The 21,248-nt window shown below is 40.1% G+C and overlaps 1 protein-coding gene across 1 annotated transcript in view; it reads left to right on the forward strand.

The window, feature by feature from the left end:
• The window catches only part of iars1 (isoleucyl-tRNA synthetase 1), a 132,644-nt gene that overhangs the window by 93,240 nt on the left and 18,156 nt on the right, over positions 1-21,248 (forward strand). Inside the window, exons 24-28 of the mRNA XM_061938371.2 lie at positions 3,547-3,649; positions 3,795-3,878; positions 8,962-9,136; positions 14,554-14,666; positions 19,420-19,515. Of these exons, the coding sequence (XP_061794355.1) occupies positions 3,547-3,649; positions 3,795-3,878; positions 8,962-9,136; positions 14,554-14,666; positions 19,420-19,515 (571 nt within the window). The remainder of the gene's footprint in view (positions 1-3,546; positions 3,650-3,794; positions 3,879-8,961; positions 9,137-14,553; positions 14,667-19,419; positions 19,516-21,248) is intronic.

The following is a 21,248-nucleotide window of genomic DNA, read 5'->3' on the forward strand; positions in this document are numbered from 1 at the left end:
GGTACACACCAAACAAGTGGACCATTGCCGCTTAAGAGATGCGTTTCGGAACACTTACAAATGAACTATGTCGATCACCACATTAACTTCTGATCTGCAATGTTCTTTTAATGACTAAAACGTGCCCACTTGAGCCATTGTTGACTGCTTTGGCCAACATAAAGTTTGACACACAAAGGGGTCATTGTTGTAAAAAAAAAAATAAACAAGTAATGGTCTGTTTATGTTGACATGTGTTGACTTAATTCTTCATTATTACTAAGCAGCGTGAAACGACAACAGCGACATAACTACTGTCTAGTTACACCACCTTAAAACGTGCACACAGTGGTCTCACGTTCAGTGAAAAGTAAGCTTCCAAATAAAAACATGGCAGTATTAAAGTGGATTCTACCACGGCAATTAATGTACCCATTTAATTGTTTTCTGAGATTGTAGCCACTAGAAGAAAGATTTGTGGATATATGGTGCAGAATTTTTATTGTCATTGTAATCATTACATCCAACATTGTTCTACAAACAACTAGATGAGGCTATTCCTGAAGGAATTGCGTGTGAATGCTCCAATGCTGAAGTTGAACTGAAATCCTGGGATTTTTTTATTTTTATTGTTGAGGTAGAGCACACAATTCCCAAACAGGCTGAATATTCTGGAGTTGGAACAGTTTGAATCAGATGAAAAATGTGGGAGTTGTGGAACTTTGAAGATTGTGCCATTGATTTCAATGGGAATTTCCCAAAAATTGGGGAATTTCTGGAGAAGCGGGAATTTTTTGGAAAATGGTAGAAAACTTGAATGGTCTGAATGAGTTGAAATGGTTGGTATTGGAATTTTTCAAATCTGTCGAGAAATGTTGAAGTAGTAACATGTTGAATCGAGAGATAGTATTAAGGAATTTCAGGAAAACTGGGAATTTTTCCAGTTCACAAAACAACTTTGTTTTTTGTCCTGATTAAGAGGAATGTTTTGACGGTGAAACGGTTGAAATGCGTTGAAAAATGTGGAAGGAGTAGTCGCCAGAAAAAAAGGTGGAAATAGGGCTTTGGAAAACCAGGAATTCTGGAAAATTCTGGAGTTTTTTTTAACTTGGAAAAAATTTACTTTTAATTTCCAGGATGGTGGAATGTGTTAAAGGTGGATTGGTTTGAATCGGTTGGAAAGTTAAAGTTAAAGTACCAATGATTGTTACACACACACTTGGTGTGGTGAAATTTGTCCTCTGCATTTGACCCATCCTCTTGTTCAGCAGTGGTGGCCACGCCCGGAAATCATTTTTGGTGATTTAACCCCCAATTCCAACCCTTGATGCTGAGTGCCAAGCAGGGAGGTAACAGGTCCCATTTTTATAGTCTTTGGTATGACTCGGCTGGGGTTTGAACTCACAACCTACCGATCTCAGGGCGGACACTCTAACCCAGGGGTCACCAACGCGGTGCCCGCGGGCACCAGGTAGCTCGTACGGACCAGATGAGTAGCCCGCTGGCCTGTTCTAAAAATAGCTCAAATAGCAGCACTTACCAGTGAGCTGCCTCTATTTTTTAAATTTTATTTATTTACTAGCAAGCTGGTCTCACTTTGCTCGACATTTTTAATTCTAAGAGAGACAAAACTCAAATAGAATTTGAAAATCCAAGAAAATATTTTAAAGACTTGGTCTTCACTAACCGACAAAGAAACAAATAACAGATTTGGTGTCCAGTTCAAAGTGTGACATGATTTATTTAAAAATTTGAGAGTTGACTTTTGTATTTTACATGAGTTATTATTTGTACAAACATGGTGCAAAGTAATTCATGATTTGTTAAAAAATGTTAGTGGCTAGCTAGTTAAAATGGGATATTGTGATATCACAAAACTGTCTTAGAAGTGATCATTTGAAAATGTTCAATTTGAAAAATGTGCACTTAGAGAAAATATAAAAATAAAGTGTTGCATATTGATATTTATCTGTTTCTATATATATTTATTGTGAGAAATCATTAAGATGATCAGTGTTTCCACAAAGATAAATATCATTAATTATTAATAATAACATAGAGTTAAAGGTAAATTGAGCAAATTGGCTATTTCTGGCAATTTATTTAAGTGTGTATCAAACTGGTAGCCCCTGCAATGAGGTGGCGACTTGTCCAGGGTGTACCCCGCCTTCCGCCCGATTGTAGCTGAGAGAGGCTCCAGCGCCCCTCGCGACCCCAAAGGGAATAAGCGGTAGAAAATGGATGGATGGAAACTGGTAGCCCTTCACATTAATCAGTACCCAAGAAGTAGCTCTTGGTTTCAAAAAGGTTGGTGACCCCTGCTCTAACCACTAGGACACTGACTAGGTATGATGTGGAAATGGTGGAAGTTTGAAAAATGTCCCGGAAAACCTGAAATTCTGGGAAATCTGGGAATTTTTGGAATTTGTCAAGGGAAAGCCCGTGATTCCCGAATAGGTTGACAGTTTGAAGTTGGAACGGTTTGAATTGGGTGAAAAATGTGAAAGGTAGAGCGCCCCAAAATGTGGAGAAGAAGAAGAAATTTGGAGCATTCACACAACTACTGTAGTTTCATGTAATAATGTATATCATTTACCTTGGAAAGCGGACTTCTACAGTATCTCCTTCGAGCTGCTTCTCCATCAAACACACCATCAGCAGCATAAACATGTGTTTATAGATACATGTCCACTGTAGATATTTTAAAATCTTTGGCTGGCGTTGTGGGCCCCTCCTACTTTAGTATGGTGCAGACTAACATTTCTACACCCAAACTGCCTCAGCAAGTTGGCTACACGCTCGGTCATGATTTTGATGATTTGTTTCTTTAATTTAATGAATATAATATGCTGCTTCTTCTCAGGGCTGTCTTTCACACGTACTTTCTCCGTTATGTCGATCTCTAGCTGTGAGCTAATGCTAGCGCGCGATGCCGGATGTTTTAGGTGAATGTTACGGGGTTCACGCTGACAATCGCTTCGCCAACTAGCGGTTGGTTGGCTTGTCACTCAATTTTTTTGTTTGCAACTTAGGCGTAACAATTAGCGGAGTGACAGCTCATATCTCAAAAACATCGTAAGTTGGGCTACTCTTCAAAGTTCCACTATACAGTAAAACCGTGTCAATCCTTCATTGCCCATTCTTTATACGCCACTGTGAAAGTTACAAATAAAAGTTTTATTCTAAGATAGCATGTTTGATAAAAATAATTTCTCCTGTCACCCACTCAGTACTGCTGTTTTTTTAGCTGCTTGTCCAACCCCAGCCCCAGCAGTCAAATGAAACCGCTTGAATTACACCAACCCTCTGTTTAAAGCGTTTTTTTGTCTGTTTTTTTCTTAAGATGTGTGCCACTCTTCTTCTTGTCATGGTTTGGTCTTTATTATCCTCAGCGTACCCGTGTACCTTTCTAGATTACCCTTAATCAGGAGAACAGCCACTCGGATCCAATAAGGCATTAAATTTTACATGTATAAGAGAAAAAAAGGCATTTTGACTCATGCTGTTAAGTCATGTTAAAATTGTGAAAACACTAAAACTGTCGTCGCTCGCATTTCCAATTTTCAGGGAGAATGTGATTGACAAGCGCATTGAGAACGCCGTCTCTCAAATGCAGTCTGTGATCGAGCTCGGCCGAGTCATCCGTGACAGGAAGACTCTGCCGGTGAAGGTAAATCAACCATTTTATAGTCTAGTCCAGCTGGAACTGACACTGTACTATGTGTGTATGGCAACTACAGTATGGAAAAAAAACATGACCTTTATAAACATGAACTGTGTTGCTGATTGATTACAATGATTGTCCTGTGCTTCAGTACCCGCTGAAGGAGGTGGTCGTCATTCACCAGGATCAAGAAGCTCTGAAAGACATCCAGTTGCTGCAGAAATACATCCTGGAAGTAAGTCAAATTAAACATTGACCATTATATTAGGGGTTGCTCCCTAATATGATAGTAGGGTAAATACTTTGATGTGTACATGGAATAAGCATCAGACTGTATATTGCATATGTTCCCTTTTGACTGTACTTTAATGTATAATAGACTGTATTTATATTATTCACATGTTAATGATGCTGTATAATAGACTGTATTTATATTATTCACACGTGAATGATGCTGTATAATAGACTGTATTTATATTATTCACATGTGAATAATGCCGTATAATAGACTGTATTTATATTATTCACATGTGAATAATGCTGTATAATAGACTGTATTTATATTAACCTACTCAGTGGTCTAGTGGTTAGTGTCCGCCCTGAGATCGGTAGGTTGTGAGTTCAAACCCCAGCCGAGTCATACCAAAGACTATAAAAATGGGACCCATTACCTCCCTACTTGGCACTCAGCATCAAGGGTTGGAATTGGGGGTTAAATTACCAAAAAGGATACCCGGGCGTGGCCACCGCTGCTGCTCACTGCTCCCCCCACCTCCCAGGGGGTGATCAAGGGTGATGGGTCAAATGCAGAGAATAATTTCACCACACCTAATGTGTGTGAGAATCATTGGTACTTTAATTATTCACATGTGAATAATGCTGTATAATAGACTGTAATTATATTATTCACATGTGAAAAATACCTAAGTGTTTATTGTTTATTGTGAGCGAACTGTGGTGCTGAATTTCCCTCAGGGATCAATAAAGTACTTTCTATTCCATTCTATTTCTATAAGAACCAGATGTACAAATGGTACCAATGTTAATCGCTTAGCTATCCACTGGTAGCTGAATTAAATTGAATCCTCTTATATCAGCAAGTCATCTACATGAAAAGGTCCGTCTCAATTTTCCAGCACAATTGCCAGGAGCGGCTCAAGCCCTGGTCGGATGCATAAAGAATAATAGTATATAAATAAATAAATCACGCATTTCTGTCTTTAGACCCAACAGAACTTAGTCATGGCCAAAAATATTGGCACCCCTGCATTTCTGTCAGATAATGCACCACTTCTCCCAGAAAATTGTTGAAATTACAAATGCTTTGGTATTCACATGTTTGTTTATTTTGTTTGCATTGGAATAACACAAAAAAACCCATAAAGCCAAATCTGATATTATTTTACACAGAACTTCCAAAAATGGAATGGACAAAATTATTGGCACCTTTTCAAAATTGTTAGAAATAGTTGTATTCTAAGCATGTGATGCTCCTTTAATTTGTAATTGAACTCACCTGTAGCCAGTAACAGGTGCTGGCAATATAGAAATCACACTTGCAGCCAGTTAAAATGGAGAAAGGTCGACTCAACTTTTGTGTTGCGTTTACCACACTTGAGCATGGAGAAAAGAAAGACGAGCAAATAACTCTCAGAAGATTTGAGAACTACGATTGTGGAAACACATAGACAATCTCAAGGCTACAAGTCCATCTCCAGAGATCTAAATGTGCCTGTGTCTACTGTGCGCAATGTCATCAAGAAGTTTAAAGCCCATGGCACTGTAGCTAACATCCTTGGACGTGGACGGAGAAGAAAAATTTATGAAAGACTGCAAGGAAGGATTGTTAGAATTGTGGATAAAGAACCTCGATCCACTTCCAAACAAATTCAAGCTGACCTGCAGAAACAGGGCACAACAGTGTCAGCTCACACTATCCGTCGCCATCTCAATGAAAAGGGGGCTGGCTGTCCCCTGCTTCTCCTGTGCCTTGTCCTCTGCTGGGCGCGTCTGTCTATGGCCTGCCGCTGACCCTGTTGGGCGGCACAGTGGGCCTGGCTCTGGGGTTCCTGTCGTGAGGCCGGTGGTCCCTTGTTCCCCAAATTCACATACACACAGTTAATCATACATATATATACACATTCATCCGTTAATACATACATACGCGCACACATTGGTACTTACCCACATACATTGGTACCTACGCACCCACATACTGTACATACACAAATGCAGTACATATATACACACTCTCGGTACATACAGTACATCCACACAAAAACATATATATACACATTGTACATATACAGGTAAAAGCCAGTAAATTAGAATATTTTGAAAAACTTGATTTATTTCAGTAATTGCATTCAAAAGGTGTAACTTGTACATTATATTTATTCATTGCACACAGACTGATGCATTCAAATGTTTATTTCATTTAATTTTGATTATTTGAAGTGGCAACAAATGAAAATCCAAAATTCCGTGTGTCACAAAATTAGAATATTACTTAAGGCTAATACAAAAAAGGGATTTTTAGAAATGTTGGCCAACTGAAAAGTATGAAAATGAAAAATATGAGCATGTACAATACTCAATACTTGGTTGGAGCTCCTTTTGCCTCAATTACTGCGTTAATGCGGCGTGGCATGGAGTCGATGAGTTTCTGGCACTACTCAGGTGTTATGAGAGCCCAGGTTGCTCTGATAGTGGCCTTCAACTCTTCTGCGTTTTTGGGTCTGGCATTCTGCATCTTCCTTTTCACAATACCCCACAGATTTTCTATGGGTCTAAGGTCAGGGGAGTTGGCGGGCCAATTTAGAACAGAAATACCATGGTCCGTAAACCAGGCACGGGAAGATTTTGCGCTGTGTGCAGGCGCCAAGTCCTGTTGGAACTTGAAATCGCCATCTCCATAGAGCAGGTCAGCAGCAGGAAGCATGAAGTGCTCTAAAACTTGCTGGTAGACGGCTGCGTTGACCCTGGATCTCAGGAAACAGAGTGGACCGACACCAGCAGATGACATGGCACCCCAAACCATCACTGATGGTGGAAACTTTACACTAGACTTCAGGCAACGTGGATCCTGTGCCTCTCCTGTCTTCCTCCAGACTCTGGGACCTCGATTTCCAAAGGAAATGCAAAATTTGCATGGTTGGGTGATGGTTTGGGGTGCCATGTCATCTGCTGGTGTCGGTCCACTCTGTTTCCTGAGATCCAGGGTCAACGCAGCCGTCTACCAGCAAGTTTTAGAGCACTTCATGCTTCCTGCTGCTGACCTGCTCTATGGAGATGGAGATTTCAAGTTCCAACAGGACTTGGCGCCTGCACACAGCGCAAAATCTACCCGTGCCTGGTTTACGGACCATGGTATTTCTGTTCTAAATTGGCCCGCCAACTCCCCTGACCTTAGCCCCATAGAAAATCTGTGGGGTATTGTGAAAAGGCAGATGCAGAATGCCAGACCCAAAAACGCAGAAGAGTTGAAGGCCACTATCAGAGCAACCTGGGCTCTCATAACACCTGAGCAGTGCCAGAAACTCATCGACTCCATGCCACGCCGCATTAACGCAGTAATTGAGGCAAAAGGAGCTCCAACCAAGTATTGAGTATTGTACATGCTCATATTTTTCATTTTCATACTTTTCAGTTGGCCAACATTTCTAAAAATCCCTTTTTTGTATTAGCCTTAAGTAATATTCTAATTTTGTGACACACGGAATTTTGGATTTTCATTTGTTGCCACTTCAAATCATCAAAATTAAATGAAATAAACATTTGAATGCATCAGTCTGTGTGCAATGAATAAATATAATGTACAAGTTACACCTTTTGAATGCAATTACTGAAATAAATCAAGTTTTTCAAAATATTCTAATTTACTGGCTTTTACCTGTACAAGCATGTATAATATTGCATTTCAAACAATTTTATTGTTGATAATAGAGGTAATTATTATTATTCATTATTGATAGTGCTATTTCTATTGGTATTGTTATTGCTCCATTTGTAGTGCAATAATGTTCATTGTCATTTCTGTGTTATTAATATTTATTTCACTAACTGCTTCTTTGCTATCACTTTTTGTCTCATATTTGTACATACCGTATTTGCTGATGCTGTTCGATTGTTATTGTTGTCTCTCTGTCTTATCCCCCTTTTGTCCCTGCAATTTCCCCCTCTGTCTTCCTTTTTTTCTCTTTCTATCCCCTCCTGCTCCGGTCCGGCAGCACCAAATAATAATATAAATCCATTTAATAAAGTCAGATACAAATAAGGCAACAAGAGAAGTATCCCCCATTTCTCTTTTGTAAAGTAAATCTTTACAGCAAATATGGGCATTTACATCAACAATATGATTTTCCTGAGTAGCTGGACAAGACAAAAAAAAAACCACGCCCCCACAGCCCCAGGTATCTTGGCAATCTTGGGTAAAACCTGTGTTACTGCATAGGTCACCAGCCACATTTGGAGCCTTTTTACCCGTTTGCTTACTTGCTACTAAAAGAGAAGTTGCCTAGTATGTTCACTATGTTATTTAATGCTAACATTGTTCTTTGTTTGCAATTAGAAATGTTTAATGTATTGCCAGATTTTCTGTTAAAGGCAATACTGATATTTTTTGTTGTTCCCTTTTATTTTGGAAAGTATCAAAATACATTTTGGTACCTGTACCAAATACAAAATATTGGTATCGGTACAATACGTTCAATAAATCACCAATAAATAAACAGGTAATTTTCTTAATAGGACTTGCTATATATGCATTTTTTGTACTCTGCATGCATTTTGACCCTTGAATAAGCCTGTACCCTCAAGGTCCACATTCTGTTACATTTTGACTCTTTTCAGTTTCACACACCCACAACACAGTCTCTTCTTCCTTTGCAAACCCTCTTGCAACTCCCAAAAACATCCAACCTCACAAAGACAGTGAATGGTTGGCTTGTAGAACATTGTATCCTGTGTGTATACATTTCGTTCAGAGGGCGTACAGCGCCTACCACCTCCACAAACACCTCTTCGGTGGGCAGCACAGTGATACACTACTGTGTATATCGGCCCCTCATGCCACCCTCATAGTCTGTTTGGACAGGAGCATACATACAAATGGCCTTCTAGTACTACCAGTTCCACAAATGTGTAAATGGCCCTCCGATGGCCACTTCCACCTTTTTGAGTATAATGGCCTGTCTCCTGCTATCTCGTCTCCGCTTGTGACATGACCATGCATATGGATGTTCCTTTTAAAAACTACCGGCAGGCAATTAGGAGCTCCATTATTTCAGACTTGAAGCTCTCTTTTTCTCCTTCTGCAGGAGCTCAACGTGCGGCAGCTGACAATATCGACGGACAAAGATAAGTACGGCATCTGTCTGAGAGCCGAACCGGACCACATGGTGTTAGGCAAGAGACTGAAGGGGGCATTCAAAGCCATCACCGCGTCAATCAAGGAGCTGAGCAGCCAAAAGCTTGAAGCCTTCCAGAAGAAAGGTACTACCGTTTTAATCCACTTAAGCTGTCTAAATTTTTAACCAGTTTTAAGGGAGACTGTAAGTGTATGATGGAGGATTTCTCCTGTCACTCAGTTGGCAATGCTCTTAGGTGCTTGATCTTAGTCCACAATATGACTCTGCTCAAATAGGTCACCTGTTCTCTCTGTGACAATGAGAAAGATGCCAGTTTCTTTTTCACAAGCCAGTGTTTTATCCTAATGACTCTCAACAATATAAAGTTTACAAGCTCTGCTAATCTTAAAGTATGTTCAGTATCTTACAAAATTCCATGTATATCATCTCAAAGGATAATACCCCAGTGGAACATACTTAAGTTGGTCCCTTTTTGTGCTGTCAACCAATTTATCAGGGCCACTGTGTTCTTATTACTAACCTGCCTAAACCGTCGTTGACTTGCATGGTCATGAACCCATACTTGCCAACCTTGAGACCTCAGAATTCGGGAGATATTCAAAAGGCCGTGTGTGCGTGCGTGTGTGCGTGCGTGCGTGCGTGCGTGCGTGCGTGCGTGCGTGCGTGCGTGCGTGCGTAATTCACTGAAATTCAAGTATATCTTATATATATGTATAAAATAAATACTTGAATTTCAGTGAATTACAGCTATATATATATATTCTGTGTGTGTGTGTGTGTGTATATATATATATATATATATATATATATATATATATAGCTGTAATTCACTGAAATAAAATAAATACTTGAATTTCAGTGAATTACAGCTGACATGCACCTGGGGATAGGTTGATTGGCAACACTAAATTGGCCCTAGTGTGTGAATGTGAGTGTGAATGTTGTCTGTCTATCTGTGTTGGCCCTGCGATGAGGTGGCGACTTGTCCAGGGTGTACACCGCCTTCCGCCCGATTGTAGCTGAGATAGGCTCCAGCGCCCCCCGCGACCCCAAAAGGGAATAAGCGGTAGAAAATGGATGGATGGATGAAATTCAAGTATTTATTTTATATATATATATATATATATATATATATATATATATATATCTATATATATATAGATATATATATAGATATATATCAAAGAAATACGGCACCCAGTGAAGGATAGGGATGATGTTCGTTAAGAAATTATCGATGTCGATGCCATTAGCGAATCGAATCCAGATAGATTGTCGTGTGTGCACTGAGTTCCAAAAGCCATAGATGTTATGTGACTGGGCCGGCACGCTGTTTATGTGGAGGAAAAGCGGACGTGACTGAGGACTGCGGCCGTTAAAGGGTGAAGGTTTCAGGTGAGAGAGGATGCTAAAGGCACGCCCCCAATATTGTTGTCCGGGTGGAAATCGGGAGAAATTTGTGAGAATGGTTGCCCCGGGAGATTTTTTGGAGGGGCACTGAAATTCGGGAGGGTTGGCAAGTATGGGCTAGGCTAGACCAGACCTAGGCAAAATACTTTTAATAAGCTTTGAACAATAAGCTTTTCAATCCGGATCGATTGTCTCCAAACACTGTAGCCGCCAATATGATGTGCAGTGCCATTTTCAAATTACGGTGGACTTGAACTATACAAAGTATTCCAATGAATACAATCTTCACTTTTGTGCGTGGATGTATGTGTGTGCGTGTATACACTATGTTGCCAAAAGTATTTGGCCACCTGCCTTGACTCACATATGAACTTGAAGTGCCATCCCATTCCTAACCCAAAGGGTTCAAAATGATGTCGGTCCACCTTTTGCAGCTATTACAGCTTTAACTCTTCTGGGAAGGCTGTCCACAAGGTTGCGGAGTGTGTTTATAGGAAGTTTCCACCATTCTTCCAAAAGCGCATTGGTGAGGTCACACACTGATGTTGACCGAGAAGGCCTGGCTCTCAGTCATAGGTTTTAATTCATCCCAAAGGTGTTCTATCGGTTTCAGGTCAGGACTCTGTGCAGGCCAGTCAAGTTCATCAACACCGGATTCTGTCATCTATGTCTTTATACACCTTGCTTTGTGCACTGCTGCACAGTCATGTTGGAAGAGGAAGGGGCCCGCTCCAAACTGTTCCCACTAGGTTGGGAGCATGGAATTGTCAAAAATGTTTTGGTATCCTGGAGCATTCAAAGTACCTTTCACTGGAACTAAGGGGCCAAACACAACTCCTGAAAAAAATCCCCACACCATAATTCCTCCTCCACCAAATTTCACACTCGGCACAATATAGTATAATCGATGTAACATTTTTGTATAAACAGTGGTCGCAACTTGGGAGGCGCTTTTTTTTTACCCCTTAACAGCCTCAAGTCGCCTCTTTACTCTTCAAGCTGAGAACAGCACAGCACACTTCCCCCCCTTCACAATAATAGCGCGGCGTGCCACATCCGGTCTGACTGCGCTAACAAAATAAAGGTTTCAGAAAAGTACCTTGCACAAGCATAATGTACTTAAAGCACTTATTGATACATATACAAAATTGTTATGCTTTGACCTAAAATACTGGTCAAAATTGTCCAAAGATATATTGCACCAATAAATGCGATTTTTTTTTTTTTGCATTGAATTACCTAAAATTGTATTAAATTGTATTCCACAAAAAAAGCACACATTTTATGGTGGTAAAATAAGTGTAAAAGGTAAACAACTGAATTAAAAATAAAACAGGGGAACTGAATTGATTGTTTTTTTATATTGCTATTGGTTTTTTAAAATTGATTATTTCACCGGGGTTTTTTTCGTTACTAATTTATATTCAGTTTTTTTTTTCTAACTAATATTTAAAGTTAAGCTTTGGTGGTACAATGAATATTCATGTTTTTAAATTCATGAATAATCGTGATTACAATATCAATCAACAAATAATACAACGAGCTCAATCTGCGTGTCTTGCTCTCTTTTCTGGCACCACTCAAACGATCTTTGAACTCCACAACACGCGTCTTTTCCCATTCGTGTCCGGGAAGTCCCGCCACCCCAGTCAAGCCATCGGCTCGAATCCGGAGGCGTCTGTGACGACACTGGCTTGACTCGTGGAAAATAAATATATTTGACTCGTGACACGGTTGCTTTTTTACTTTATGAAACATCTTTGGGGATACATGTTATTTTTTTTTAAATGATACTGGAAGCATGTCATAGTTATAGAATGTGCTTTTTTATACTTGAAGATTAATGTGCCTATGAATGTTCTCATTCATCAGGTTATTGTTATTCTCATGGCATTCAACTGATCAGTTGTCTTAGAAGACGTTTGGCCTCTCATCCGAGTAGTTTTCATCAGTTCATGCTCATAGACTTTGCTTGGACAGATGTAGTCTGAGCGCTTGGTGCCATGGTCCTAACTATTCATCCTCTAACATGAGTGCATGCACTGGAAGAAAAGCTTTTGTTCTTTTTGTGTCCATCAACAAATGCCAATCATAGAATTGAATCATTAATTCACTAAATCGAATCTAAATTAATCGTTCATACACTAAATCGAATCGCATTGAATTGTTCTGTTTTATAAATAACTTGTTTTTGAATCACTTCGTAACCCATTTATCAAGATGTGAATGGAATCGTCCGTCACAAAGAGATTTACATCCCTAATAAGTATACACACCGCAAGGACACTAATCGGTCCTATCCACTGACTATTCTAACGTATGTCCAAGTTTGCCTTCTAATGTATTGTCCCACGGTTGTTGAAATGCGAATTGTACTGTGGGACCTCTTGTGCCAGTGAGCTAACAAGCTGCTGTCTGGATCAAAGCAGTGCAATGTATCTCGTACCTCCAATTAGACAAGGAAAGAGGCGCAGAGCCCCCCAAAGTCTCTTGGGAAGGAAGCTGCCGGGGTCATCTGGACTGTGAAAACCTAGCATTTCCAATCACTCGGTCAGGTGTTTTGAAGTCTAGCCGGTTGGACAAGGGGAAAAGGTTGGCTGATGGATAGCAATGCCAATGGAAAAAGTGTGCACAGTGGCTTACACTGGCAGTTCATTGATCAAGATGCATTTGAGCGAAAAAAAAAGCCCATTTTAACACACGGACTATTTCAACACAACTTACAGGAATCTTGTGTTAATCAATGAGCGCTCGGTTACTGCATCCTTTGCTTACGTCTCACGTTCAGTTCGGCGTCTACATCTGACATTTTGAACTATTGGTAGCCGCTGAACTTGTTCAGTTTCATCAATCAGGCCAGAAGCATTGCTTAGTTGTCTCCTTGTTAGTACAATACCTTTTGATCCTGAGGTTTTGACTGAGTGTATTAAATAGGTGAATGGTGGGAGCGAGCAGAAAAGAGAAAAGGCATTCAGGAACTCAAAGCGTGGAGATGAAGGATTAGACAGATATGGAATGACTCCCCCTACATCCCCTCCCCTCTCGCCTTAGGCGGTGTAGAAGTGAAGAGGAGGACGTGGTAATAGTTTTTAGCAAGAACATAGAGATGGTTAATTGCTGCCATGGGCAAACGTTTGGACGTAAACCTAAAGAGATGCGATCAAGCCTATTGTTAGATGCAGCCTGGAAGCATATCCTATTCTAAACTTTATCGTAATGCACCAATATTGTTTCACATTGATAACAGTTTCTGAGCCTTTGGAGTGTTTTCTTTTTGGTTGAGTGCCAAGAATGTACCGTATTTTCCGGACCATAGGGCGCACAGGATTATAAGGCGCTTTAAAGGAGTCATATTATTATTATTTTTCTAAATTGAAAACACTTCCTTGTGGTCTACATAACATGTAGTAGTGGTTCTTTGGTCAAAATGTTGCATAGATTATGTTTTACAGATCATCTTCAAACCGCTTTCTGACAGTCGCTTCCGGATGCGCCATTTTTGTGGGCAGTCTTATTTACGTGGCTCACATTCGACAGCGTCTTCTCCCCGTCATCTTTGTTGTAGCAGTGTCGCGTGCAAGGACATATTGCCATCATAGTGGCAATATACACTTGTCTCTTATGTTTGACTGCCATCTACTGGTCACACTTATCATTACACCATGTACCAAATAAAATAGCTTTGAGGTCGGTAAGCTCAGCCAAACGTATTCCTTACATTAGGCGCACTGGGTTATAAGGCGCACTGTTGAGTTTTGAGAAAACAAAAGGATTTTAAGTGCGCCTTTTGATATGGTAATCAAAAGCAAACAGCTGGAATATTAATATTGAGCCGCTCAACATTCAAATGGCTCTTGTTATTGCAGCCTTCATAAGTGGCTCTGCAGCACTTTACATGGGGTTTTAATAAGAATATCCCCAACTCAAAAGAAGAAATCCTCACCTTTGTGGACTGTTTTTCTTTTCTTTTTGTTGCCTTAATTATGGTTTGAGTTACTTTGTTGCTGACCCCTCCCACTACTGTGAGTGGAATGAAGTGTACAAAAAAAGACCAGCTCTGCTGGATACTGCTGTTTATGGTGTACATATCCTATGAGTCATACGTTGACATATGGTGTGTTTGAAATGCAGGGTCTATCGTGGTGGACGGCCATGAGCTTCACGAGGAGGACCTGAGGCTGATGTACACTTTCAACCAGAGCGGTGACTCAGCTGCGCAGTACGAAGCCCACTCTGACTCACAGGTGAAGTGTCTGGGTGTAATACATCTGTACAATGTCTTGCACACACTACTTATAAAGGATGCCATGTTTATTTTTCCTTGACAGTCAAAACATTATAAATATTATTTTAAAGAATGTTATTGTCAGGTTGTTTACTGCATTGCAGTATTCAGGAAAAAATTCAAACACTTTACCAAAAGTTATCGAGGAGTTAAATGACTTGGAAATATTAGTGTTTTATTTTAATTAAGTTTTCCTCTTTAGACCGCAAACGAGTTGAAACTGAACCAACACCGCCTCTTCCGGTTTCAGCCAACTGTTTTGCCTCCTTTGCTTCAAGACCTTGTCATTCAGAAATACTTTCCACAAGGAACTCTTAATTCATTCAAGTAATCCAGGGGTTCTATAACCTTTTTGACCTCGGGGTCCAACTTTTCCACTACAGAGGGCCCAGCGGCCTACTCAAATATTAACACTGAATTAGTAATCTTACTCTTAATGTTAATCTTTTTCAATAATTATATCTAACTTACTTACAGTTTACGTCCTTGTCAAATGATATAAAAACATGTGTTAATCACAAAGATTATTTAACACACAAACCTTACCCATTAGGAAAAGACATTAACCAATGTTGATTATACATACTAGTCCTTTAAAGCTGACTTTGGCCCCTTCTACACTAAGCCGACGAATGTTATCTAGGGTAAATCCCACCTAACTTTATCCTTGTCCACACACACAACCAACACCACCGTTTAAGACCCCCTCCCCCCTCCGTCCGCCAGCGCAACGTGACCTAATACGCATGCGTGAAAAAAAATGTGCTAGTCATATTTACCTCTGACCTGGAAGTATATCCTTACCCTGTGTTTCAATGTAGACTATTGCCACATTTTTCTTAACAGTAAACCTTGCTTGCCTCACCATCAGCAGCTGTTGGACTAGCCCTATTGTAGTGAATCACACCTGGGCCATCATACATGAATCATATCTTAAATGGACATGTGAAAATAAACAATGTGATAAAGAACATTATACAACAATCAATCTAGGGATCTAGATATCTGGTCAGGACACTGTGCTTGTAGGCTGAAATTGGCGGTCGTATTTGACAGCTGCAACCACTTCATGGCTTCACAAAAGTTATGGAGTACAAAAATAGAAGTTGAGTAATCGCTCGACATACAACACCGACAATAACTGATAGTTTGCTTTGCCAGTCCAAATGCATTTGCTGTTTTCCCTCGTCCGCGGGAGCCTGCATTCTCGTTTTGTCTCCTTCTACAAATGGACAAAGTTTTTCGCTAAGTAGAATCACAGCTGACCTGAACATTCGAAAGTTATTTTGTTGTTCCTCTGGCACAACACACTCCTTGACAAACATATCCCACCAGGCTGCCGTTCTTCCAGGCCTTATCCAAAACCATCGCTCAACATTGCTATGTTGCCGTCTAAAATGTGTTGTATCCGAAATAGCTGCAATCGCGCGTTTCCTTCTTTTAAGGTATTCATGTGTGATTTCCACAAGCGTCTGTTATGAAGCTGGTTGTGGCACGTTCTTTCTGGCGTCACTTCCTGTGTTGGGCGCGGCCTTTCTGGCGTCACTTCCTCTCCGAACTCAGTTTGTAAACGATCGATAAGTCCATACAAAACTAAGAGCCGGAGATTCAAGAAATAGACGGCGCACTTACCCGTGTAAAAAATTATCCAAGGAGGGGGACCTTAAACGATGGTTTTGTGTGGCCGAAACGGGGCTTAGGCTAAATAATTATTCGCTTAATGGGTTGTCCGACTTAATGTAGACAGGGTCTTTGAAACAACCTTGCAGAGTAGTTGTATTTGTAGATTGAGACATCATTGATGTCTAATGTTGGATCAACATCGTTGGCTGGAAAATGGCCCAAATTCAATGGTCAAATCAAGATCAGAACCAGACATTTAACGATGTAAAAAAGCATGCTGTTTCAACATTGTCTTTGTGTTGCAAAATATTGGTTGATATATGACCAAAATTCTATAGTCAAAACAACATCAGAACCTGAAATATGTAATCGTTTGACAGCACCAATATAACAGATATTTCCTCAATAACCATGTTAGCCACACCCCGTTGGATAGCCACACCCACCAAAAGACATGTGCATTTCATTGTCCATCTGGCACAGCTTGAGAGGCACAATTATATCACAGAGAAACATTGATATTTGCATTTTAATGATGTGCTGTATTTCAATATTTAAATAGTCACTGTAAAACACGTGGGTGAACATTTGAAATCTTACTGACACAGTAGTCATGATGCACACATACAAGTACAAAACCACCAAGATTAGGATTGTGTCGGGCAGAGAACAAATTATAGTGTGCCCGCGTCTAACAGACTTCTCTCACACACCACGAGTGCAATGCAGGGAATCATCTCTCAGCTAAGTGGAAACCAGCACGTCTGGCTTTCCCACAGGCCATCACTAATCAGTGCTCTACCAAGCGTATGTATACACCCACACACGCACACACACACACACAGCGCGCAACTGCACGTTAATACCAGTTTACCGAGCTACTTTTTTAATTTGCCGCTATTCTCGCCTGCTCTTTCCTTCTCTACCTCCCATCTGTCTGCAGCGCTCTCGGCTCAGTGTTGCCTTCACCCCCGTCGCCTCTTTCCCTTCCCCTACCCTCTGCATATACACATTGTCGCCTCTTCACACAAAGATCATGAGAAATTGGTGCATAAGCTCAACCTGTGCCTTGCACACTCAAACCATGGGAACCAATTGCTGCAACTTTGCGATATCCGCCCAAAAGCCTCAAAAACTTAAATAATTGTATTTTACAGTATATACTGTACAGTGGTTTCTCAGTTTTTGTTAGTAATGCTAGAAGGTTTGAAAAACATTAGCTTATTTATTATACCGTTCAGAATAGGCTTGTTCTGTATTTAAAGTGAAGTCACAAGTGAAGTGGTTATTGTTTTGTTGGCGATACCTACTGGCCACAATCATTTATTAGGTTAAGCTTATGATGCATTAAGTTGAATGATACAGGCACATTTGTTACTGGATACCTTTTTAATATGCTTTTGCCTTGGAGACTTTGTATATTTAAGTAATATACAACTATAATTACTTGATTTGATTGCATATATTGACACATTTGGTTTTTGACTGCAATATTGTTTAATTTGGGACATTTATTACATATGTCTAGCTTGTGCGCGATTGTGTGCTTAGTAGGGTTGTACGGTATACTGGTATTAGTATAGTACTGCGATACTAATGAATCATAGTCGGTACTATACCACCGCTAAAAAGTACCGGTCCTCCAACCCCTCGTCGTGGTCACGTCGTGACATTGCTGGTTTACGAACAGACGAGCATGTTCGGCAGCGCACAATCACGGAGTACTTACAAGCAGACACAGTGTGTAGACAGAAAAGGGAGAACGGACACATTTTGGCTTAAAAACTAAAGATAAAGGTGAAGTTATAACACTGAAACGACCTCAGGAAGAGGTGCTTTAAGACATGGCTAGCTAGCTAACGGCCATCTGCAGTCTGCAGTGTTTTAGCTACTTCTAAATCACTAATCCTCGCCTCCATGGCGACAAATAAAGTACGTTTCTTACAAGTATCTTCCCTGCAGGACGAGGAATAGCTAAACATGTTTCACTACACACCATAGCTCACCGGCGCCACAATGTAAACAAACGCCATTGGTGGATCTATACCTGACATCCACTGTAATGATACCAAGTACAGGAGCATATCTAGTCGATACTACTATGATTACATCGATATATTTTATTGTCACAAAATCTTATTTCATTTTTTTTTAAATTTATATTATGTTTGTAAACTCATGAAATATGTCCCTGGACCCATGAGGACTTTGAATATGACCACTGTATGATCCTGTAACTACTTGGTGTCTGACTGATACCCAAATTTGTGGTATCATCCAAAACTAATGTAAAGCATCCAAACAACAGAAGAATAAGTGATTATTACATTTTAACAGAAGTGCAGATAGAACATGTTAAAAGAGAAAGAAAGCAGATATTAACAGTAAATGAACAAGTAGATTAATAATTAATTTTTTACCACTTGTCCTTAATAATGTTGACAAAATAATAGAATGATAAATGACACAATATGTTACTGCATATGTCAGCAGACTAAATTAGGAGTCTTTGTTCGTTTACTTATTAATAAAAGACAAGTTGTCTAGTATGTTCACTGTTTTATTGAAGGACAAACTTGCAATAAGAAACATATGTTTAATGTACCCTAAGATTATTTGTTCAAATAAAACCAATAATGCCATTTTTTGTGGTCCCCTTTAGTTAGAAAAGTATCAAAGTACCGAAAAGTATCGAAATACATTTTGGTACCGGTACCAAAATATTGGTATCGGGACAACAATAGTGCTTAGATGTGTGTAGCTGCTAGCTTGTAGTACCCTGTAGCCTATAAGTATCATGAACCATTGAAGGACATTATGTTAATGGGCTTTCCAGCTAGTATCAGAGCACTTATATTGACAATTAAATGCATGCCCAATTGTCCATATGATCCGGGGTTTTTTCTGATATCAGATTTATATCGGATTGGAACAGCCTTAAATGGTTTCCCAAAAGAAACATTGTAAATCTAATTAATTTGTTCCAGACACCCAAAATTGTGTCGCAATCAACAATATGTATATTTATTGTCGCTCATCACCAACAATCTGTCTCTCTTTTGTATTCTTGTCCTGGCTGTGCTGCGTAGGTGCTTGTGTTGCTGGACGTCAGCCCCGACCAGTCCATGATGGATGAGGGCGTGGCCAGGGAGGTCATCAACCGCATTCAGAAACTACGCAAAAAGGTGGGGCGTCTTTTTTCGAGCAGCAAAACTAATTATGTTACAGACTGTCAACACTCCCCTATTGAATGTGGCTACTTGTGCTTAATGAATTATACATCATGTTTCTTTATCAGTACATCGATAACATTCTGCCTTCACAGGGATGTTAATGCTCCGTTTTGACTGACAGTATCAGAGAGGTATTAATTTAACAGTAAAGATGTACACTGTTTATTATGAATGCAGTTTGCCTGTCTAAAGTAGCTCTGTTTTCATATTTATAATAACAAACAACATTATTAGTCATTTAATATTACAGGAGTTTTCAAAGTGTTGCACACTGAGTCTCCCCTTAGAGCAGTGCTTCTCAAATATTTCTGGTACGCCCCCCGCCCCCAGAGGAAAAAGAAAATCTTTCGTGCCCCCATACTCTCCATCGTAACTATAAATAGTATAATTTGTCTATAAAATTGTTATAACTTTACCTCTGCATTACATTGTAAGTTTATTAACATTAAGGGAAACAACCCACCTGGCTTTCCTCGTCTCCCACTGTGGTTACTGTGAAGCCATGTGCTACATACGCTTCATCATATTCTGGTAAGGCAAAAAAAAAGCATGTTCCCCGAGGTCAGAATGGGATAGCACTTCAAGTTCATATGTGAGTCAAGGCAGGTGGCCAAATAGTTTTGGCAATATAGTGTAGTTTTTATAGTTTTTGTTACAGGTTTTTATGGAAATGTCTAGTGAGTGTATATTGTAACTTGTCAAACTTCTGATAGTCAACACGATCAATCAAAAGTAAACAAACACCAAATTGGTTGCATAATTAAAGCAGAATTTCACTTTTAACTCTACAATTTCCATCCAGCATAAACTGAGTTGTTTGTTGTTTTTCCTCCTTCCTTTGATCCCCCACCGCGCCCCCTTTACTCAACTTCATTTTTACGGCTCTCATGTTAATTTGATTGGTTGCGAAATCTTTCCATTTGCGCGTCACAGTTAGACGTTTTTCTCTCCATCATAAGGCAGGATTAATGGCAGCTTAATTAGAGTCTGGCCCCTTTCAGATTCTCGCATCGGCGCTTTGAAGTGCTCTGCGGAGTAAAGACGGATTAGCCAGCAGCCTCTTGTTTTCTCAAGAAACAAACAGGGTTTTTTTTTTCCGTCCGCACAGTAGTAACAGCAGCAGCAGCAATAGCAGCGTTGTTGGTTGGATCCCGGCCAGGCTGCATTCCAACTCTTATTTCAAACCGCGATCGGTAAGGAATTTTTCCACCGCGAGGAAGGGACTTAGTTTACAAGCGTTCTTTATATGTGGGGTAGTACTGCGCTCTACTTGTGTGCACGTACAGTAAGTATTGTTATCAGCTTATGCAAGGTTGGGAAGCAGGAGGTCAACTCCATTTTTATAAGGATCTTCTCTACTGACTGGAGTTCACCCTGTTAACTATCCACACGCTCGCGTGCACGCACACACATAGAAGTGGTAGCCCCCATCAGCAAAGGGTCAGTACCTTGACTTGGCAGAAAAAGCCTATAAACCTTTCTCCATTGATTGACTGCTCCTTTGTATCTAACTATATTCCTCTGCCCTTGAGCTGCGTGCTGCAATTGCAGTATATACAGTAGTTACTGTCATGAAATTGCACCGGCCTGCACTTGCAGAGTAGGATGAAATCAATGTTTTTCAGCATGTCATCCAATAAATAAATACAAATCTACACTCAATGCAGTTATTGGTTCTCACACTT

The sequence above is a fragment of the Nerophis lumbriciformis genome, linkage group LG03 (assembly GCF_033978685.3).
Source record: "Nerophis lumbriciformis linkage group LG03, RoL_Nlum_v2.1, whole genome shotgun sequence".
NCBI classification, from domain to species: Eukaryota; Metazoa; Chordata; class Actinopteri; order Syngnathiformes; family Syngnathidae; genus Nerophis; species Nerophis lumbriciformis.